The sequence below is a fragment of the Pecten maximus genome, chromosome 14, assembly GCF_902652985.1.
Source record: "Pecten maximus chromosome 14, xPecMax1.1, whole genome shotgun sequence".
NCBI classification, from domain to species: Eukaryota; Metazoa; Mollusca; class Bivalvia; order Pectinida; family Pectinidae; genus Pecten; species Pecten maximus.
In genome coordinates this window covers 19,163,226-19,188,669 of record NC_047028.1, presented here as the reverse complement: position 1 = coordinate 19,188,669, position 25,444 = coordinate 19,163,226, and the positions used below count along the sequence as shown (strand labels likewise).

At 32.7% G+C, this 25,444-nt stretch overlaps 1 protein-coding gene across 2 annotated transcripts; it reads right to left on the bottom strand.

Annotated features, from left to right (window-relative positions):
* Positions 1-10: 10 nt before the first annotated feature.
* Positions 11-24,237, bottom strand: LOC117342495 (solute carrier family 23 member 1-like). 2 transcript variants are annotated; one of them, XM_033904669.1, is made up of 14 exons: positions 23,970-24,237; positions 11,955-12,074; positions 11,648-11,805; positions 9,462-9,577; positions 9,070-9,116; positions 8,580-8,761; positions 7,378-7,495; positions 6,874-7,030; positions 6,270-6,419; positions 5,225-5,328; positions 4,352-4,481; positions 3,679-3,822; positions 3,117-3,212; positions 11-2,578 (listed from the first exon to the last, which is right to left on the bottom strand). In XM_033904669.1, exons 1-14 carry the CDS (start codon positions 24,153-24,155, stop codon positions 2,313-2,315), a joined length of 1,974 nt encoding a protein of 657 aa, XP_033760560.1. In that variant the 5' UTR covers positions 24,156-24,237; the 3' UTR covers positions 11-2,312. The 2 variants fall into 2 exon arrangements, with proteins under 2 accessions (XP_033760560.1, XP_033760561.1); XM_033904670.1 differs by lacking the exon at positions 23,970-24,237 and adding an exon at positions 12,197-12,325.
* Positions 24,238-25,444: the final 1,207 nt, after the last annotated feature.

Below are 25,444 nucleotides of genomic sequence, written 5' to 3'. Positions count from 1 at the left end.
GTTGAGTGTGTCACTTATGAGTAGCTTATTATCCAAGGAAAGTACATACAAAAATGATGCTAGAAGTACCCTTAAATGCTGAGATAAGGTTATGATGCGTTGAAATCAACGAGCCATGTAGTATTTTACGTACAAAATCAAATTCAAATGTTCAATGAAACATGTTTGAGTGAAAAGGAGAAAAATGAAAAAAAAAACATGTCTATAAAATGAAACATTAACGCGTCATTTGAAGTTTCTGGCGACATAAAGGTGGTATATGTTTGCTATAGATGACATTTGAACGGCACTTGAGGCTAGGCGTCACAGACTTTTCCTACGATGGCCGATATCAGCCGTCACGTTACTCGCATTTATGTAATGCGAGTAACCTGGCATAGTAAAAATCACATGACATGTTACTCTCGTGTGATGCGAATAACCTGACATAGGCAAAATCACCTCAGGTTACTAACATGTGATGCGAGTAACCGTACACAGTCACGAAGGGGATGAGAGTTCACTTACAAAACCCATTAACATTCCAGAGTATACTTTTACTTGACCTTTCAAAAGAGGTTATCGTGGCGACTGTCGAATATTTACGTAATTTTGTTTTGTCCTGATTAAACCGGGTTTATAAGTCAAGGTGTGGCATGCATATTATACAATGGAGTTCGTGTAGTCTAGTCAATTCATGATTTGACCACAGACTAATTGCAACAGAATTTCTTTTTGATATTTCCTGTAGATTGGTATATTTATGTGGTAGAAAAAATTCCCGAGAACCAAATTGGGGGAATTGGTTTTATTCACAAAAAGAATTGAGAAAATAAGAAAAATTGCTTAATTGACATTGGACAAGAGATTTTGAATGCAACACAAATAATCAAAGAAAAGGTTTTAATTTGCTATGTTGATGTGAAACACGTGTTAACCCTGGAATGTTAATGGATTTTACATGTGTATTGTCACTTACTTCAATGTTGCGAACAATTAATAGTATCACATGAGAGTAACCCGTCATGTGATTTTTAATATGTCAGGTTACTCGCATCACATGAGAGTAAGCCGTCATGTGATTTTTCACTATGTCACATGAGAGTAACCCGTCATGTGATTTTTTACTATGTCACATGAGAGTAACCCGTCATGTGATTTTTTACTATGTCGCATGAGAGTAACTCGTCATGTGATTTTTACTATGTCATGTTACTCGCATCACATCAGAGTATCCCGTCATGTGATTTTTACTATGTCAGGTTACTCGCATCACATAAGAGTAACCCGTCATGTGATTTGTATCATGTTATGTTACTCGCATCACATAAATGCGAGTAATTTGACGGCTGATATCGGCCATCGTATTTTCCAGTCGTCTAAACGTCGTACACCGATAGGTCTCTCTGTAGTATGTCACTATGATACATTCCTGTAGTTCTGCCCAAGTGTATCGGTACTTTATACAATACCGCGTCAACAAAATGTTTATACGTTATATGTTTCCGTGTCCGTGCGCTCTGGGCTACTTCCAAATTAGTAATGTTTCGACCTAATACGACGTATGTCATGAACAAAGATACTAAGGATTACATAGTGATCGTGTTTTGATTCTTGGTACACCATATGCTCCATTGATGGAGATATCTTAGTACATACAGTTAGGTTAAACCATATATACAATCTCCTTTTCTACATTTGCCGACTTGATTTTGATTTTGATTTTTTTTTTTTTTTTTTAGAAAGTTATATCTTGCTATCATACAAGGTAGTACACCTTTTCAAAATCTAAAACAATAAATATCTACCTCAAGGACGTGACAAAGAAATGCTTCCAATGTTTGTCTGTCCCGAGGATTCACAATTCAAACTGTTACGCTTTTAGATAAAGGGTTCAAAATCACCGTTCACAAATCGACTGCAGGTTGTACATTTAAGTAATTACTATATTTGAATTCAATGAGACGTAATATTGGCGACAGCATACCGTGTCCTTTCAACATCAGTTCAGTGCACTTTGGGTAATGTTCTAGTTAGAATACATGTATTAAATTACATCTTTTTCTATTCAGTGGGCACATTTTATTTGTGACATGAATACCAAAACCAATGAGAAAGTTATTAAATCATGAAATAAGCGTAATCCTTAAGTAAATACATATGTATGAACGCAACTACTAAAGGACATTTCAATATAATGTAAAAACATCTGTATAAATGCAACTATTAAGTGATATGTCTATATTACAGGTATTTAGAAACAGGTTAATTAGGTCTGATTATAATTATACAATTGAATTGAAGTATTTAACAAGTTCATCAATGAATTACTATTAAACTGTGGCATTATGATTTTGTTTAGTATCAGTAAAAACATGCATTTCCCGATCCTTTTTGCCCAAACAGCGCGTTCTCAATCCACGAAAAGTAGGAGAGAAGGGAATATAATAGGTCCATTTCCATTTCCGTATGTAACTCATGCCAAATGGAAAGTCATACGTCTTCAATGTCATCCTGTTGTTGTTATCGTCTCCATCACCAGATCCACCGTCTTCAAATACTTGTCGCCAGGCAACCAGACCACGTTCCGCTACAGTACCTGATTATAAACAAAACAGTGTATTCAATGACGTCTCAATTACCAAACGATGCTGTTCATGAAGTGTCCTTTGTGTATCAACTCACTGATATACATAGTCAGCCGAGTTATGGGATTGTCATCATGATTTAACTATGTGTCCTAATAAAATGTCATCTTGATATATAATGTATGCATGAAAAGTCTGTGTCCTAATAAAATGTATTCTAGATATGTATGTATAATGTATGTATGAATTGTCATCATGATTTAACATTGTGGCCTAATAGAATGGTATCTTGTAATGTATGTATGAGAAATGCCCTCATGATTTAACTATGTGTCCTTATAAAATATCATCTTGATATATAATTTATGTATGAAAAGGCATCCTGATTTAACGTTGTGGCCTGATAAAATGTAATCTTTATATATAATATATGTATAGAAAGTTAAACTTCCATATGATTAAATGGAATTCAAGTTATATGGATACGCTTACGGCAGTTATTCAATCTCTCACACTACATTTATTATATACTAAATTAATTTGAGGTACCTGGCATGAGGTTATCCAGTAGGATTGCCGTAAAACAGGCCATAAATATATTGTTTCCCAATAACGCTGTGACCACTTGCCGTGCTCCAGAATCAACTGAAATGACAATTTAAATAGCTTAACCACAAACTGAAATCCAAGTGAATGCAATTAACTATCCTTACAAATAATATAGGCAAAATTACATATCATGTAATGTTAAACTAAACATTCAGCAAATATCGTGTGTAATTTGAGCTAGTAAAACTTGAGAGAGAGTTGAAAAATCATGGAATCATGATTGATGCTTACAGTTATATTATTAATAGATAAGCCATCAGAAAGTCAATTCGCTACTCTATCATATAATAACGGTTTGGACGTATTCGCGTGATGATCGATGATACTTCCTTGGCATTTGCACCCCTATGATCTTCAGCAATAGGTATCAGTGTCATGAACTATACATAATTCTCTAATAATAAATATACGCTCAAAACATTGCGTGTCTTCGCTTGGGCAAATAAGGATAAAATTAACAAGAACCGAAAAAGGAGGTTTTAAGATCAGTTTCATTACTCACGCTGCAAGAATAAATCCTGATTGTCGGTGAGCCATGGGGGTAATGCCAGACCAACAAACAAAGCCATGCCCATCACTATCATGTTCCTAGGGGAGTTGAGGTCAACGTACTGTAGATTTGATCCTCCTACGGCGGTTAACACAGCTGCATATGAAAGATAACACGTGCCATAAATGTCTTTTTAGCTTTTGTATGTCTTTCAACCGGGTTTAAATCTGCACATTTCATCATAAGAGATGATAATTTCACCCTTTTTCAATTTAAGCAGTCTTTATTAAAAGAGTTTACATACAAAGAGCCTTTAGGAATATTTTTAACAATTTAAAACAATCAATAAATATCATGTTACCATAATATGCGTGTAGGAGTGTATTTATCGCAAAACTAGCTTTTATAAGAAAATAAGCCGATACACTCAAATATAACCCATATAAGACAACCATGCGACGCAATTGATTCTATGACATGACATTCGTGTTACATATAATCCATAGGCCCAGAGGTGCTGTATCGCCCACCTGGTTGGCTGAATCTTAAACGAATAATCATCTTTTATCTGAGGTAGCATTACTTCAGTTTCATTGAAATGCGTGTATTTTGCAATATATTATTAACTGGGTTTTACTTAAATGTACATTTATAGTTATACAAGTAAATATATCTAAACTATTACCAAATAAGACGATGAATGCGGCTCCTATAATGGGATCAGGTACCGTGACAACAAATGCACTCATCTTGCTAAAGCAGCCAAAAAACATCAACAAAAACCCAGCCACAAGAACAACGCGACGACTGCCAACCTGTTAGAAAAATTGTAATAGGATACATTAAAATAATAGTTAAACAAAGTTATTTGTTAAAAGAAAGGTGATCGTTTTAGCATATTGCAAAAAGAATTATATGTCTCATTCAAATATTATTTTGGAAAACCTTATGCTATATTGTATACTAGTACAATATATACATAAGAACAAAAAAAGGTAGCACACGACAGTAGGACAGCCTGGTAATGGGGGTGATTTTTTAAAGCAAATACTCCTGTATTATGATATGCATGGAAATTGGAAAAAAAACTGTATATTATAATTGGTAAATTAATCATGAAGAAGTATATACAGGCTTCACAATTTCCAGATTATAAAATTTAGTTTTGTCTACAACGAAAAACGGTACATAACGGACAACAAAAGATTGCAGAAAAACTTAATGATGATCATATGTCAAAACAAGATTAATTCCGTCTTTCGAATAGATATAGTTAATGTCCAATAATAGGTTTCATACAAAAATGCGTAGGAAATTTGTATTTTGCAATTTTTAAGGTTTTTTTGAAGTGGTTACCATGGTATTCACAGATTTAAAAAAAACATTGAAAAAGTAAGTGTACTTATTCTTCACAGCTATATTAAAGTATAATACAAATATATAAATTTTAGTATACCTAATATATAGGGTTAACTTGTTATATTTACATATCTAAAACATATGCCTTATTTTCCAGAATTAGGCAATTTCACTGTACACTACTACCTAAAACACAAACCTTGGTAAGACTAATAACACCAATATTCTGGCTGCATGATGTCACTCCAAAACCAGATCCAACCAATATAGCAAGGATACAGTCGATACCTTCTAGAAGGATACCTGATGTAAGAAAAGCAATGGTCAATTAAGCTAATGTAATCAGCTTTAATCATTTTAAAATAAAACAAAATCAAATCAAATCAATCTAAATAAAATGTATTAAGATGTCGAGGCATGCACTGCTTATGAAATGTCAAATGGCATTGAAGAATAACATTATATATTGTCTTATTAAGAGTCTGTAATTTTGTTTATTATATATACGTTTCAATATTGTAGAACTTATAAATTATAACCCTGCTGTATCAATCAATAAAAAGCGACGTTACAAACAACAACTTTAAAAAAAAAAGTAATTGGCCAATAACCTAATTTCTAAGCTGATGAAAATGTTTGTTACAAGGAAGAATAAAATAATGATTGTTTAGAAGAATCATTTGTTTCTGAGTTTTTCTTCACATTTGCTTTACCACAATGGCATGACGTCATGAGAATGATGTAACTAAACAAGCATTAAACTAACATCACTAATTACAGGGTGATAGAGGTTGCCTTAGTTGGTTTTCGACTCATCAACTAGTGTTAAACCTAAGATGAAAATCAGTATCAGGAATTGATTTTGATGATACTTATGAAGTATTAATCATGGACATTAAACATATGGAATGAATATTTCTTAGAAACTATCACTTTGAAATATATTCTATGGCTTGGATATATAAATCCTGGGGTAGTATTATGTTACAAACTAGAACTATTGTCAGGATGATGCTAAATATCCAAAACTGCATTAAGTCTTTCATGAATAAAGATTCAAAATCAAAAATAGTTTAAAGGGACGCAACTCTATCAAATATCGGTAAAACTCATATATTTTGTAAGAAAAAAAATAATCGCTGAAAAATAGCTAGAAAAACTCTAACTAAAAAAATACTTTCTCAATGATCCACCCACCCTTCAAAAAAACAAATCATTGTATGGATGATTTCCAGACAACTTACCTCTGTTGACAGCAGAAGGAGGAGGGGGAACCGCCCCTGCGATACGTGCACACGTGTAATAGTCGCCTATTGACTCTATGATGGATGTCAACACACCGGCAATCATCCCCACAAACATGGCAGTATTAAACGCTGGTATACCAAACTTTCCTACAGAAATGAGGTGGGGCATTGCCAGACATAAATACCATCAACGAAAATACGACAACTTCAACATGTATATACAAATTGGAAGTCCGTGCAGAGGGAAATGAAAACAATTCTAAACAGTTCATTCCAGAATCTTAATGCAGTATGCTTAAATTTGATAGATGCTTAAAACATAAATCAATAAGGGAAGCAGTAGGGCTTTTGGAAACACAATAAATAACAAAGAAACGTCCGAGAGAAAAGTATTTGATCAAATAATTTTTTTTTTTTCATTTGCAAGATTTTATGTTTTTTTTTTTTTTTACTTTCAATTTTATTTTGAATGTTAATTGTACTATTTTATTCCACTGTATCATTAATGAGTTGAATATCTTCACTTGTATTTCAAGTTTTATTTTTCCTCACAATATCAAAACGAACTGAACGTGACAAGTAAGATGATCAAAGACCCAACCTGGATACGGAAAAGAAAACCAAGGTGCATCATGCATGTATTCTGTTCGTAGGTCCGTCCGGGCATCATAACCGTAGGCCGTTTTATCTTCAGGAAATACGTTGGTTATGGTAAGGATATAGCACAACAACCACATTATACAAACGGAAATTATAACCTGGTAAAGATAAAGAAGATTCACCGGTTAGCTTCACATTTAACCCCCGATCAAAAGTGTTACATTTTACAATAGGGTATTAAGTGTGCACGTTCTGATGATTATAAAATTTCAGAGTTAGCACAAACGTTTAGTTTATGAAAACTTAAAACAGATCACCAAATATTCGGTTTCAGTATATCAACTGAAAGTGTTATTAAAGCTCTCTCTGTCCGGCCATCTCCTATATGTAACAAATTATAGATATTTATTGTTCGGCTATGTCAATAAGACCACATGAATTTATTATCAACCGGTGTTTGTGAATTCTTTCTTTTTATTGATATCAGCTTTCATTTTGAACTTACCGAGAACATTTTGTGAAAGACAACATCAGTTTTAGCTGGGAAATTTGAGCATCTACATGGTACTTTAATGGTGAACTTAGGTATACACTCCGATAGTACCACGATCATTATAATCGTTCTGAAAAAAATATAGCATATATATCTCTAAACAAAATTTTAATATACATATATTGCTGCATTATTGTGTTAATTAAGTGACCATGAGTTTAATTGTAATTAAAGTTAAAGCTAATAATTGAAATGATGTTTAGTCCATCAAGATGATATTACTTATGATCATGATACAATTACTTGAAGGATAAGACCAGGTGCCCTTAACGAAGAATATTATATATATATATTAGAAAACCCTGTACACAACCAATACAAATTCTAAACTTACAGGACACAGATCGTGGTGTTAAAAGAGTCATGTATTTCTAGATTTAAAGTTAATCATGTACACAATGTGAACTATCCGGTATCGCATTTGTGAAACAAACGTCAAAGGCAAAATGAGACATTCTTATGATGAAATTATAAAAATGATTATCTTCCGATGAACTATTGGAATATTGCCACTAACCAGAGATCACTTAGCTGACTCAGCACTGCTGGGAGGGCGTACGAATTGTAACTGCCTACTTATAGGATAATAGTATATACATAACAAAAGCGGGAATTCACACACTGTTACGTGTTCTCTCAGTTATGCTGCAAAAGTATTCATTACAACAACTGACACGTTATAATATATACACACACAAAAAATACCGCAGCCTCTGACAATAAACGCACTTCAAGTATCCAGTTCGAAAGCATGGATGCCGTCCTTAAATGGCCATAAATGTTGATAGGACGTTAAATACAACACCAATGTTACCTTACCCTATATCATGTATGATTACATGGAATTGTTATTCGTTCCCATAGAAACATTATATATTGTCATATACAACCGTTCATTATCAGATAAAAGATAATGATATGAGACACCTTGTTGATTATTTTTCTCTATCCTCTATCTTTTTTTCTTTCTTTTTTTTTCATTTTTTATCACTTAGGTTGACGAGCTATGCCTCTATCTTGTAATGTCAGTGAAATAACATAGATATAACAATCACATTTATAAGATAGTCGGGTTTTATTGATGCAGCAGGATATATTATCAGGTTGGGTGTTTATTGATATTGGTCATAGTCTATCTTTTACAATGCACATACCCTAAAGCAATGCCCCAGTGTTTCCCCGCAAGCTCAAAGCCCAGTTTTGTGACTCCTAGACCAATCATCATGATGGTTGGTGCGACTGTAAGCGGGCCTATAAACCGCAGTAAAATGTTGATAAGACCACTGGCACCGATAACGATTTCTACGACTGCTGCTACCATTCCAGATCCCGCCAGCTGAATCAGTATGTGAATATTCACAGCAATTATAATAATATATCCTTTGTTTAAAACTTAAGTGGGCGATCTTTTCGAAATATATCTTTATTGTTATATCAAAGATGCAATGGTAACATTATTAAACATTATAACTAATAAAAACTAAGCTATGTCAAATATTGCCAATTCAATATTTTCGAGAAATGTGTTATGCATGCTTATTATATTTTCACAAATTATTAAAAAAATATTTGTGCCGTCAACCTTATCATACCTATCTACATCGGTTTGCCGTAGACATGCTTTCCTAAAAAAAATACACTTACCATATTCAGGCGTGTCTTCCAATATTCGTCCTCCGATAGCCCAGTGTCTATTAGAATACCAATAAAAATCATGTAATCTTGAATAAAATATACAGTACTAATAATGTAGATTCAGATTTTAAATAAAATAAAAGTTAACTGGTAGACTTCAATCATATGCATCATCGAGCAAATTGAACATCGACTTTTTTATCATCATTTTATATATTTTTCTATTATCTTGTTTTACAGATGACATGAATTCGGTTTTAGTAATCATATATAAGATTGTATCTTATTTTCATTTTCTTAACTTGCCTTTTCAATTGATTAAGTCGCCCATCAAATTTACGTGTATGTATATCTAATCTGTGTTATTATGATAATCGTTATAATCCAATATGGTTTCGTACCTCCAACAGTAGCGTTGCCAACGCCGGAAAAATCCGGACATGAGAATTCTTCAATCTCGATCATCGCCAACATAGGCACTACGTAGGCAAATGCCGGGCACTGGACAATGGGCAGTCTTAAAAATAATAGAATGGTCAGTATTTTGTTTTGTTTAATGTTTATCTGTCGAAATAAAAAAAAATTAGCGGTTTCATATTTAACAAATTTGGCCTGTAATTCAGTGTATTCGCAAGTGTGATATTTTGTATGTGTCACTATCTCACTATTCCGTACATGTTTTTCATTGGTTGCACAAGTCATCAATCAATTTTGAAGTCATAATGTAGGCAATGACATTATGTCATTTATTGAAAACGGCACAGAAATCGCGGACTCCTCTCCTTTTTAATCCCGTACATGTCAAAATAAAAGTTTTCTATATTTTGCGATATGAAAATTTTGTCTACATTTCATAAAATCTCTATGAAATGATTACATTTACAAAAAGATAATTCGTGCTCGTGATGCTTCCGGTTTTTGTAATAAATAAGACATGCATGATAAAGTACATAAAAATGGAATAACTAGTATATAATCAGTTCTAATACGAAGTCGTAATAGTTTCGCCGCTTTATCAACTCCTTGGCTTTAAAAGAGGTAAACTCTCGTTGAGGCGAGAAGAAGAAAACATATATGTAGGAATAGCAACGTTCACATCATTGTATTGATGAGTTGTGTTGTTTTGTATTGTGTTGTGTTGTGTTATATTGTGTTGTGTTTTGTTGCATTGTGATGTTTTGTTTTGTTTTGTTTTGTGTTGCATTATATTGTGTTGTGTGATGTTGTGTTGAATTTATTGTAATGTGTAACATTATATTGTGTTGTGTTATGTTATATTGTGTTGTTTTGTTTTGTATTGTGTAGCATTATATTGTGTTGTGTGATGTTGTGTTGAATTTATTGTAATGTGTAGCATTATATTGTGTTGTGTTATGTTATGTTGTGTTGTGTTGTGTTATATTGTGTTGTGTTATGTAATGTTGTGTTGTATTGTTTTGTATTGTGTTGTATTATATTGTGCTGCGTTATGTTGTATTGTAAGGTAATGTATTGTGTTATGTTGTGTTGCATTGTATTGTGTTGCATTGTGTTGTTTCGTTATGTTGTATTGTATTATAATGTATTCTGTTATGTTGTGTTGTTTTGTATTGTAATGAATTTTATCGCGTTGCGTTGTGTTGCGTTGTGTTGCGTTGTATTGCATTTATTGTATCAAATTGTATTGGTGTCAGGAAGTGCTCGCGATATTTTTTTTTAACTATAACGAATTAAAGCGGTTTAAAGTACACATGTCATTGCTACCCAAAATGTTAATGTCATTCCTGAAATAACACAGTTAGAGATATACTGCTGTCCTTCGTTTACACTTGTAGGATCGCACAACGTTACACCTAATAATAGATATTATTCGTTTGCCTTTTTGAAATAAAATTGGGTGAAATTAAAAAAGAAAACTCATTAACATATCAGTGTATTTATGTACATATCTTCATTTTCTTGTATCATAATAATATTGGAGAAAAGAATGATAGATATGCTGTCTTCACTGCATGTTTTATTTGAATTGATGTTATTATTGTTATTGTTGTTGTTGTTGTTGTTGTTGTTTTATTTTTGTGTTTTGTTTTGTTTGCCTTCGTTGACATGTCCTTAACATTCGTCTTAATACATATTTAGAAGTCTCCGCTGTAAGGTAACACCGACAAAGAAGAGGAAACATGAATCCGTACACCGTTTGACCGACTTGCAGGGTTAACAGACCATACGTATCATGTGATATATGATATTTTTGTTATTCTACCTCTGTGCGTCAAACGTTTATGAATTACGTCATCCTTAAGTTTTTGGTGCACCTGCCCAAATTTCCGAATTATACAATTGGTCAATTAAAACGTTCAAATCATGAAAATAGAATGTTTTAACAACAAAACTGATTGATCATTACCTAAATCAAACATCGTTTTTTGTTTTGTTTTTTAGTTGTTGTTGTTTTTTTTTGTTTTTTTTTGTTGTCTCCTTTACACAAAACTGGAATCATTTGAACTATTGAAAAAAAATAAAATTTTGTAATAAAATTGGAAGTATCGTTTGTTCTTTTACAGTCCGTAATGGTTATGTATGCATAAAATATTTGATAACCCCTCACCTGCTTCCAAATATGGTCTGTAAAACTGTACCAATGCCACAAGCAAACAACATGTTTCCCATTAAAGTCGACGTGACTTGTTTGTTCCCGGCAGCACACATTATCGTGGCGAAAATAGCAGGCGTAGCAAGGTTGGAGCCTAACAGCATAAGATAGTGCTAACAAAGCAAAACAAAATGTCATTATTTAAACGTTAAACGTGTCTTTAGTTTTAATACCTATTTATAACTGTCAGTGTATATGTATGCATCAGTCCTGTAGCTCGATCCTCACGAATACATTGCAACACAAACATGAAACTACATACCTGGAAACCAAGAAGTATTGTCGTATGCCATGGTGGGCAGTCGTCCACTTTATATTGCAAGCCAGTTAATATCTGTGGGGAGGTACGGGGATCATTCAAGCCTCTCTTCTCGTCATCGTCCTACCGAAACAACATCACATTTAATGTGCATGAAAAATTCTTGAATAAAAGCACATTTTATCCTTCTATTCGTAACATAGCAAAGACACTTATTAAGATATTAATCCTTGGGAGCTTATTACCGTGTTATCCTGTTGTGATTTTGACGGTTTAAGTAATCCCTCAATATCATACGTGTTCATGGACATGACGCTTCCCTTTTCCAACAATTTTCTACAAAGATCGACACATCGTCACAACTAGAGTACATTAACATCATCTCGTTTTGAGTAAAGCGTCATTTAACTGGTAACAGTATGAGGGCACCTAACAGAGCGTAGCTAGTATCCGTTCAGGGAGGCGGATTAAATGACATCACTGTATGTATATCTTAGCTTACTCTTCGTTGGTTTTGTCAGGTCACTGATCCTGAGGATACTTGCAGAGCACATCTGATTCATAATATGGTCATTGTTCTGATAATGATTGGCAATCACAATTAGTTATACTGCACTAATTGTTAAAGTATTGATCAACATTAACCTTTTTTTTTTCTTGTCTTGTTTATTTATTGTTTCATTCCAAACGATGATTTTATATATAGAATTTGTAAGGCTCACTGAACAAATGATACTGCCTTTTTAATGAACAAACATTCTTTTAAAAAAACTCAATCTTAGAAGTGGATGTGCAAAAGCAAATAAATCACTCAATTTTATCATCTTCAATATTGGATTTCAAACGGATGTCGAGCACACGTATGCATTATAAACCATCATACTTATCAAATAAATTGAAAAATTGAATGCAGCCCGTACATGTATATGTTACATGCATGCAATAATGAAAACAAAACGTGCCTTTTTGTTAGACATCTTAAATTTCGCGTGTAGCGTTCTAAATTAGGCAAGTGCCAAAAATGCAATAAACATGAAATTGAACATTTCCCGTTAAATATAAAATATAGTTTTACATAGTATACAAATGTTTGTCAATTATACTAAATACCAATATTCTGTCATACTCCCGAAAGGAATACTCTAGATATCAATAAACAGCATTTAAATATTGAATATTAAGTATTCAATTGTGTATCACAAGGTATTGATAACGTATAATAACATATTTTTGTACCGAAATTTAGTTGTTTTTGTTTTTTTAAATGGAATAACATATTGGTCCACATGGTTTTGGACAGTCGACTACCTCGAGACTCCTGGACATTGGCCCTGGGTTATTCGCCCAGGATAGGCCATTACAATATGTACTTGTATACGTTAACATTAATAAAAGTAATGCTACAAAATGTAAAATACAACAAAAACGTTACTTTATCATACTGGCGCTGTGACTTCAGAAACATGACGTAAGGTTATCTTACTTATAGATATGATTTTACGTCCGACTATCTTCGTAAAAAATTTGCCATTGATAGATATATACATTTTTTTTCGAAAAGTAGGGCACTTAGTTTTGCAAACCCTTAATTGTTATAGATATGTATCTATCCAACACACACTTAGGACACTGCATTATTTATATAAAACGCCTATGATTTTAAACATATTTATATGAACTTGTTAGGACCCGATAAGGTTTAACAATTATAACGTATAATTATTCAAAATGATTATACATGTAACAATTCTTAAAATTTTGCAGCTTTCATATCATTACCAGAAAATTTCTACAATAATTCAATATTCATATATAAATACATAGATATATATAATTTTACATATCCTATGATGAGTTTCCCCACGTGGGAGATTATAAAGTTAAAGAATCATCAACATAATGTCAGAGTTCAGAGATAGTGATGCGGTTTGACGCACACAAAATATATTTTAATTCTACTGTTCCCAAATGACAAAATACTACACATACTCGTGCATTATCGGATAAAAAACACAATGTTAAAATGCATATCCTACCAGAACATAATTTAAATGTATTTGGAGTGTCTCTTGGAATTTAATGCCGAAAATGTAAATGTCTCTGTAAGTTACCGGATGTACATAATCAAACCAATACACAAATTGGACTTCTTCTGGTAAACATTCATTTCATTAATCATTTTAGTCTCAGCTTAATCATAATGTGAGACATACTATATGCTTAAATGTGTACGCGGTATTACGCCCTCAAGTTGTTTTTGTTTTTATTATTTTTCAAATCTTCATTTTAAAATAGCACGTTATGTATTTCATGAAAGTTATTGTTTAATAAATTGATTTTTTAATGAATTTGTAGCATTACCCTTTGCTATCTGTTTTTATATTCCTGTTAATAATTTGAAGTAACAACATTTTTTTTATATAATTTATTAGCAATATATCTCTTTGGTATGTTGATAAAAAGCTACGCGAAGTGATACACATATTTCCGCGTGTTCTATCTATACAGTCTAGTAATAAACATAAGCCTTTGCAGATATTAGCTAATAATCGAATTGGAGCCAGCCTGATAGAGTTTGTCACATTTCTAATTATCTAATAATCGAATTGGAGCCAGCCTGATAGAGTTTGTCACATTTCTAATTATCTAATAATCGAATTGGAGCCAGCCTGATAGAGTTTGTCACATTTCTAATTATCTAATAATCGAATTGGAGCCAGCCTGATAGAGTTTGTCACATTTCTAATTCACCTGTAATTAAGTTCACACAATAAAACATAGTCACTCTTAGGCCTTGAGCAATTATATCTATATCATTCAAGTTACCTAGCAAAGTGTCTAATCCATTTGTATATCATCACGTATATGCATTTTCTAGTTATTTAGGAACTTAATCTTTAGTTTCCCTATTAACAAACGCAATACAAAACATTGATTCCTATTTCCTTCGTATATCATAACTGAGTTAGTATTTGTTGTTTTTAAAATATTGTTTTTTTACACCGTTTTATATAATTACTTTTAACTCAGTGCATAACCTTAAATATTGGTTTTACTGTACGGCAAATATTTACGTAAGATTAGAAAGAAGTTTAAATCTGCAACACTTGTAAATTGTGACACCCTATCAAAATGTGACCTGTCCCCTACCAGCGAACACCTCCGATATTTAACTGGTCATTGGAAGACTTCATTAACATTCCTTGATATGCACCTAGATAACACCGAGTTTCTTACTTTTCATCATACCTATGTCTTCGTTTTTGTCGGAGAATACCTCACGAGATATCAAAACAAGGTTGTGTATGTAATATCATTATACTTATAAGTGTGATAGAACCTATCCCACGTCTACATTTTCATATTTCTGAAGAAGCTTTACCTCACATGGTTTTACGTGGAGTGAACATTATTATTATTATTAACTTTCAACATGTTTACAATCTTATCCGAGAATACCTCACTTGGTGTTAACACGGATTTGTAAAGTTAATTCATGCCACCTATACGTGTGAAGAGACATTCCGTCAGCTACGTTTTCATCTATATGCAGAGTTTTACCTCACATGGTTTGAACATAAAACAATTCTCATCACATATATTTTTCATCTTTATTCCAAGCAAATTTCTCCTTCATGAAGATCGTTTTTCCAGGATCATTCATAAACGATTCGCAAAGACCTTTCCATGCAATTACATTCATATATGCTCAGAAAAGAAAATCCAGTGTCTTAATCACTGGCTATTCCGCGCCTATGCGTCAGCAAAAATCCCTTTGCCTTCCAGATTATGAAAAGTTTACGAATGATTTTGCATATCAACTCAATTTGGTTATTTTAAAAAGAATTTAATTTATGAACTTTTGCTTTTGTATTGCTTTTATTGCTTTTAATATGTCACCATTTACATTAAACCCTTATTGAGGCTAATCTTGACATTATTTTATGTTGTTAACACTTTAATTGTATTAATAATATAAAGCAAATGTAGTTGTAAAGCAAAAGCGCTTTCAATTATCATTTAATAAACCAATATCGTTCAAAGCTTAATTCACATAGTGATGTGAACTTTTGCATTATTTAAGATGTATTGTATAATGATATAGTTTTTATCTTTTTAAAAATTCGTAACAATTAATTAAGTTTAAATCAGTTTTAAATGCTGACAATTCTTTTAATTACAGAGGGATGATAATGTATCCAAACTAGGAATGAAGTTGGATTACTTCCAACCTGCCATCAATCTTTACAGAGGGACGAAATGTACAGAAACTTTGTTTATTCTTTAAAAAATGGATAGATGTATTGGTCCACTTATGAAATAGTATTAGACATGTTTATGGTAGTCGGACTACCAAACAGTTACCAGACATGAAGTAAGGTTATATTATACATGTATATTGGCCATATGTCTGTACTGTGGGGTTAGACATACGTGTATTACACCCACCCATACATATTATGCTGAACTGACTTAGGCATTAGCTTACCTGGCGTAAGCATTATTATCTAACTATCTACATTGTAACATGAACGTTGTTATTCCTATTGACATGTTTAGGTTAACATATCACGTAGAATATTGTACACATAAGTATTTAAGAACCTGAAATTATACCTAGAGAAGGCGTTGGCTACCAGTTACTCCTGTGCACTGTATCCTGAGGTATTTGTCAAGGATATGCCGGCACAGTGTGTATAGTGTGTACACGTTTTAAAAAGTACAGTCAACTGCAAAAACTTGACTCCATTATATTATTCATGAATGTGTATCTTCAATGCATCGTAAAAAGGCAGTTGGTGCTGTCTATGTTATAATGTTCACCAGAGGAAATACATAAAGACGTGAGTTGAACTAATTGGCCGTGGAAAAGTTTATTTGTGTCCAGTTAGATGAATTTTCAGCATACGACATCGACCACTCAGAATTTGAATGATATGCCAACTCGACATAAGACATTTAACATTCAGAATGTAAATGCTTAGTGTTGTATATTGAATGTTGATCCAACTTCACGCAGGTTAAATTATTTATTCCATAGAAAATCGACATGTCCGGCGTTCATATGAGGATAATGGTTTTTCAATTCACCTCTAGTCTACATCTTAAATTTGTGAACGATTTAAGATATTGCATCCTAAATTACTTGTTTACTTTCAAAAACAGAAATAGCCACATTACATATGTCAGCCAATTAAAATGGCAGGACTTTTAATGGGGAAGCAGGTGCAAGAAGTATAGATAAGTAGTTGATAAATAAGCGTTATATGAGCACATCGTCTACACACACATACATGTATAGCAGTATAGTGTATTACCTTGTTTACACCCATGTTGTCCCGATAGTCTCGGATGTCTTATCTTGGGTATGCTATCACATTCAGTTATTTGTAAGCGAGTCCTAACTAAGCAGATACTGGTGGTATTTTCAAGGCCCATTGACTGAAATCAACACCAACTACATTTGGAATATATATTAACGACGTTGAAAACGTTCCTACCCTTTGTAAACAATGCCCGTCCCTACTACCGATAATATGGTTTAGTTAGCTCCTCGGAGAGAAATTGAAGTTCCTGCACCTACTTTGAGCTCAGTTTTTTTGGGAGTAGCACGACTTATTCGACAGTTGTCAGCTAAATGTAATTGGGTGATGTGTACTGTCAAATTTATTCTACATCATATGTTTTATTTGAGTAGCACATTTAAGTCGACAAATTTTGCGCTATTACTATAGGAGACACCTACGATCAAGCTCATCCTCCCAAAACAAACTCACGCACTCATGCAGGCATCTCGCACACGAATATACCATTACATGGTCATAGCTGCGGATAAGACGTTAGCTAAACAATACAAAGCAAACAAAAAACAAACCTCACGAAGAATGCACACGATCCGCCAACCCGTATCAGAACTCTAGCCTTTCAACACTATCGTCCACACACATCCAAACACCAGCCTTGTATTATAAGTATCACATACATTTCAGCAAACTGATTCGATATCCTTTTCCCGTCGAATAAGAAGTATTAATCTGACTTTGAATACATTTTTTTCTTTCTAAATATCTTAATATATGTTATGAGTTTGATGTTTTAGTAAGTGAATATTGATAAATAAGAACGATATATGCTGCTGACTTGAATCTGTGTATATTAACAATAAAGATATACTATAAGATATACACGTACTGTACTTTATGTGGGTGTTCTTGATATATACATGTATCAACGTACTGGGGGATTTCCGTTTCCGCTTGTATTTATTTTGCGTTTGTGTATGAAAGTTTTCGCTTATGTGTTTGAAAATTGTAATTTCCTGTTTCGTTCTTGTTTTTCCCATATCCGCGATCAAACATGTCTTGTTCCTCCAGGTTTTCTAGACTACGGTAGAACGTGTAGAACTGAAATTGACCTTAGAATTTCCAAGTTGCCCTGAAAAAATCATCAGGTTAATTTGAGGTGAAATTTTCATGTCCATTTCAGGTCAATTTCTTGACATTCATTAACTTTTCTCCTCTTTTCAGGTCAATGAAAAAATAACTGAAATAGAAAAGAATTGATTTGATTATTGAGAAAATATGACGTTCGGATTAACCAGGCTGATTTTAAGAACAGCATATACTTGAACCTTTGTCATTGCCGCTTTTTAGAATAGACGGTTTGCGGATTATACAGGTTTCAACTACTATATATTAACAGCGATAATCCCGGGACCAAACAATAAACCCGTAAAGGACAAAGATCTGGGCCGATTTTGAAAAGTGATACCCTATGTAGAATCCTTGATATTTGTTACAAACATTAAAAAGTAATCATTTAATGCCACTCCTTATATACACAATAGAACAATTTATCCGTTACGGGGTTACAGTCTATCACAAACATAAATCTGCTGTAATGTAAAGGAGGACGGAAATAAAAAGCAATATTGCTATATTACTCTGGTTAGAGATTTGAATAATCAATCATAATGTTCTCCTTTTGGTATTTAAATAGACCATGTCAGACAGTAATACTGAATACCAGGATAAATCAGATGACACACAAACCTACTTATACTTATTGCATAGCATACTTAGGGGTGATATTAATGGTGAGATATAGGGTTGTAAAATATCACTAGATGTTTCAAATTACATTTCATTGGTTCGTAATATATCTTCGACAAATCTGCTGACACGACTATTACGTACTGTCGTCACTTGAAGTTGGATATTAAAAAGTTTACTTGGCGATAATGTGATACGGGATTTTAATATTAACATCAAATGTGATTTATAGTATGGGCTGTTTCCAATTAATATTTTAAAACATTTCTTTTTTGTTAGGATAAAACCCTCTTCTTACCTGTGTAAGTTGATATCAAAGTAGTGTTCACCTTCACTGATATGGTTACCATTACGTAGACAGTTTTAATATACCACTAAATGCTCATTAACATGATTAGACTAATTAATGAACCTAAAAGAATAACACCTGAAAGTGTCGATTCTATTAATATTATATTCAATAACAATATAACCAATTAAAAATACTTTTCTATAATCACCATTTATTAGTAGCCATTCATCAGTGTAACCGAAATATTCTTAATTGTAATCTATAAGAGTTATAAAAATGATTTTGAAGTTGAAAGCATCGCAATATTGATTTGTTGAGTTTGTAAGTAAATCAGGAATCTGACATTAATCTCATCTATAATTAATATAATCTTGAGCAAGACAACATTTCAATGCCGCCAATGGCCACTGTATACCAAACTGACAAGCTTTGAATGAATAGCATAATTAGGCTGAAGATGAGACAACTTAGATAATTCATAGAAAGGTAAGGCAATGCATCAAATTAATTGAAACAATAGGCTTGATTCGCGAGGGAAAAATGCATTTCTTCTTTAAATGTCTCTATGAAAACATGTTCCCTCCTGACAGGTGGTAGAAGTAAGCAAAATATAGCACATACTTCACTGATAAATCATATTATGCATTCATCATTCTCTTGAGAAACAGAGATCCTCTACAATCACATTACTATCATATCTACATAATTCTTGATCTTGAATTACTTACGAGAACACATCCCTATACTACGCACTAACTATCATTTATTTAAGTGAATCAGAGTTCATGCATATATCTGACTGTCATAATATCCTTAATACAACTAAACCTCCTGGCCCTGCAATGAATTTTACCCCTCAGTCTTACATTTATATATGAAACTAGAATTGGGAATATTACCAAATAGTTGGCCACCACAAAAAAGGCATATATGAGAGGAATTGGTTGACAAGTAATATTTGAATTATAGGCCAGTTTCAATAATCTAATGTTGCAGTTAAACAATGTTAAATAATTTACTGAAAATTTTATGTTAACAAAACACCAGTGTGACCTTATACCCGGTGAATCTAGTTGATTAGCTATTGTTATTTTACAATAAAAGAGTTTATAACATGGATCAGGAAGAATAGCCTAGCTATAGTATATTATGGTATTAAAATTCTTAACAGACTTTGGAATGAAGGTCTCCTACATAAACTCAAAATGAAAGAAAGGATGTATGGAAATTAACTTTAGCCTTAACAAAACACAATCAGCGTAATTTTCTAGAAAACATATCAAAAGTTACATGCTCATACCCACCAAACCAAATAACTCCCAAAACATCCAAATCACCGAAACTATAGCACATAAAACAATCGGGACTAACTTTTCCGTAATGGAAAGAAGATAAAATATTCTTTGATATATATGTATCAGAAGAAAGTAAATCGGAAATCTTGGTACATCAAATTAAGGATATATAGGCATGATATGGGATAGCATAAATGAATTCAACAATCTGAATAACTTCTAGGATCAATTAAGTTAGAATAAGTCAGTATTATTACAGTACTTCAATCAGGTAACATCTAACATAAACTATATCAAAACAATGGGTTGGAAACTCCATCAGTAAGAAAAAACATATGTATATCACTTAATTACTTACGAGATGTCTTAAGATCTAAAATCAGACAGTTTTGGATGAATAAATAAACGACATTAGTTTGATCTATACATATATTTTATACAATGTAGATTTAGTCAATGTCTGTCAGTAACTGTGATATTATGATTTATGAAAAATGTCTTTGATAAGCCAATAATTGTTGGTGTATTTTGTGTATATTACCAGTGATGATAATAAGTTACCTCCCTTCAACTGTTGCATTTTTGCTTTAGCCACACAATAGGAAGGAATTTATATACACTTTGATTGTTATTGGATCCAGTTGCATATCTCAAATCAAATTTGTTGAAATCAAATTAAATTAATTCGGAGTGTTTTTCATTAAGGGGCATCAAAACATCAAATTCAGTCAAAACTGATATTTTACAAACCTAAAAATTCCTACTATGGTGCAATTAAATAGTAGTAACACAATGAGCCGTTAGTATGTATCATAACAAATCTTGTGACTTGCTGTTGACATGTAATTTGTAAATCTGTTTGTAAATTTCACCAAAACGTCGAAAACTGCATGCTTAAGGGGGGCATTATTACCTAATTTGTATCGCATATATTGCACAAAGCTGCAATGTCGTTTTGCTCACAAGTGTTTAAAATAACTAACAAAATAGGACTAACGGTTTGACCAGATTTGTCTTGATAATATGTGACCTTGAAATGCAAATGGCGATTATGAGTGATATCAAAGAAATATGGCATATTAAGGGGTATTTCAAACATCAAAAATCTGTATTTTAGACACTTTAAAGAACTCTAGACATGACAAGAAGATTGTTTATAGAAAACAAAGAAGTTAAACCGTTGAGTTTGGGTTGAAATATGCATTTTAAAAAATAATAATAATAAAAAAGAAATGTCAGCCTTTATGACATATTCGTGTAACATTATTATTCCCTACGTAGTGCTATATATACTTGTGAGCATAACAGTTTTGTTAGTTGTAAGTTTGGATATTTGTGTAAATTAATATTATTCTAAGCTACATCTTATTCGAAAGTAACTCTACAGAAGAAACTTTCAGGATATAAAGGGGTAATTCTTTATTTTAATAAACTACATGTAGAGACAAATGTTTAAGTATATTAAATGACAAGTTTTATGCAAATATTTAGATATTGATTCGTGTTTAAAGTTAGCATTATTTTGCTATATAGATAACCCTTGACTTTCGTTTATATCTATGTGTATGCTATTCCACATTACTTCATAAAAATATCGCACGACAATAAAGTATAGATAGACATTGTTCGACACTAGATCGCGCCTTACACAGCTTTCTCCTTTGGTTTTAACTTGCTAACATCATCAGCGTTATATGGTTGTGTCCGCATGATTGATCCAAACATATCTTATAATTATGTATACAAATCTAGACTCTGGGTATATACAGTGGCACATAGACGTCTTATTTATACAGGTGTGATGTTCATGTCACACCTGAGTGAGAGAGGCAAGCCTACTTCACGAAACTTAACAAACTCAAATACAGATAATGATGAGTTATTTTCGTTTTTCTATACAATCTGCTTTTCAGTGTATTATTTAGATTAAAATAGACATTGCTATAAAGCTTTGAATACCGGTTTAAATAGTCATGCTTCATATTAACTCAACGACATGGAAAAGTGTCCCTTGTACTCATATACGGACACATTATATACATGTAAACATATTCATTTGAACATCGAAGTGAAATGATAAACGTGATCAAGCACTGATGCTTACACATATGTTTATTCTGACACGTACTGCTACATCGAGAATATCACGCAGAAACTGGAAAAGTTATTTTCCCTTATTTGAATTTGGGTTTTTTTATAATTTATTTGATGGTTCCGTTGCTATGCAGGCATCTGCTAGCGATAGTTGTACTACTTTATATACCCGTCCCTTTAGCCGAACGCAGTCCATTCTAAATATTCATGTTACCACAGCTATTATTATGTAGGACAACTCGTATTTCTAAATCAAGTGGATGGTTATCTAGCATGTTATAGGTCAATGTAAAATGTATGCAAGCAGGTATGACTATGGACCCACATTACACACATATAGCAATGTTACAAAAAAATATATGATAATGATGATTTGATGCTATGGTATTGTTTCATTCATTAATTTAATCATCAATCGTCCATTATGCGCTAACAGTTACAAAATATTGCAAATCATTCTAATCCTTTTTCTGCAGGTTGTTTCTCCACATAAGTTTTGTGTCGATATTACTTCGTTTCCACGACCCTTCCAAATACCCTTCTCTCTCCTATATTTTTGTAAATATTCATGTACGCATAACAAGGCGAATAAAATGACTTTTATATCTTTCTTCTAGACATGCCTTCAGCTCAACGATAGTTAACATTCCTACGTATCAAATGGATTAATGGGTAAACATTATGTGCAGATTCTTTGTTTTATTAGGTGCCGATTGTTTAGCTTATACTGCTTTTGAGAGTATCACAATACAATGCTTGGTAAATCTGAACATGCAACACCTATATGTTTTATTGTATGCCTGATGTGTTCAGTTTAAATATTATGAGCTTTATTTGAAAAAGTGCTTTAGGTGATTTGTAAGTGTCATGTTTTGTTGTAATTTATGTCACTTTGTCTTCAGCATGTCACAGATGAACTTTCATTGAATGCAGGGAAATTATGACAACCTTAGCGTTCACCGTATACCTTTACTGCGTTCTTAAATATTCTTAACTCGAACACATGTCGCTCAAGCTGCATAAACCGAACACATTTTTATCAATCTTCGATAATATTTAATCTCTATGTAAAACCTGTCTTTAATATCCAAATAATGCCACAATACATTTCGCGAACTTTTCTAAAAATATGATGCACTTGATTTGTTTTCTGATTCGACGATGTCTATGTATACACAAAATGTTTATTATGGTATATTTATTAGTCTGCTCACAACTAAATAAGCGCCTCGGGGGTCCTGAACCGGGTCAGGCGTATCTTATGTACATGAACTATTATGCTTACCTTGGATTGTCCCACGTCGCCATCATTGTTTATTTCTGTAGCATTATATTTTGTCTCTGTTCCCTCATTTTCTGTCAATGAAAACCCTGTATTGATGATACCCTGATTGTGTCCTCCTGTCGAATAGTCATCGGAGTTCTTACCCTTTATCGCAGTAAGGGTTATTCCACTTGCATCAGACGACATGTTGACAACTGATGGCGGAACAGAACGTTCTTCATAGCTTCATTCAGTTATTGAATGGTAGGACACAGTTTAATAAACCGAAGCCCGGGGGATTTTAAGACGTTACCGGTCGTGCCTTGTGGTGTATCTCAGGGTCACTAGGACAAGTAAACAATACTCGTAAGACGAGCTACGTCTCGAGCATATTTTTTTACCTGATGCGCATACATTTAAATAGAAACCCGACGTAAACCACGCAATATATGCTTACTCTTCAATTTTAGTAGACGTCAGGATGAATATATGTGTAATATAAAATCGGGGAACGATACTTACAAATAATTACAAACGTAATGGCGAAGAACGCCTTTGCATAGCGACATCGCTATATAAGATATAGCATATACAGGTAGAATCGTTATATGCTCTAGGGAAAATCTATCTGCTAAACAAAATATGATTCAATAATGATCATGCTAATTACAAAGTCTCAATCCATAAACTAGCATTCGCAATATAATGTTTTGCGAATTGCGGACAAAATCGCCATCACCTTATATCGCTGTCGAAAAAATAATTCGGCGATAGGTTTAATATGGAATCCTTTGACTAATACGCCACGCTCATTTTATTTCGTTGTTTCAAAATGTTATTTCGTTTTGTCAAAATGATATTTAATATTTCGACCAAACGAAATATTAATTAAATGTAACGAAATTATATTTTGTAAAAACAAATTATTATTTCGTTAAAACGCAAAAACATACTATGATAAAACGAAGTCGTATTTCTTGAAAACGAATTATTATTTCGATATCACGAAAGTGATTAATATACATAATATTAGTTCCTGTAACGGTTAGTTACTTTTTTAGAATGCCAAACATCCCCAATGCTGATTACCCTTCCTCGTTTGAAGTTTAAATGAAGGACTAATTACTTCACCTCGGCGCACACTTTCAGAAAAGACTTTCATTGGGTGTCAGACATGGCTATCATTTCTTGCTATACTTATATGTTTTGAGTTATATATATATTCTTATGTAATATATCTTCATGTTCTGTCTGATAAAGGGGATAAGACATAATGATAATCACATACAAAAAAGTACTTATTAGTTTTATTGTAATGGTAACTGTTTCGTCTATGTATACATTTATGTACATATACATGTATATAAACACCATCTCAACCATAAGTCGTTCATGAGAGGATAGTATATTTTGCAGTGTGAATATTTGTGAGATTTTAATGCTGTATATAACTAAAAAGCATTAATAAGTTAATGCAGTTTTTATTATAATAAACA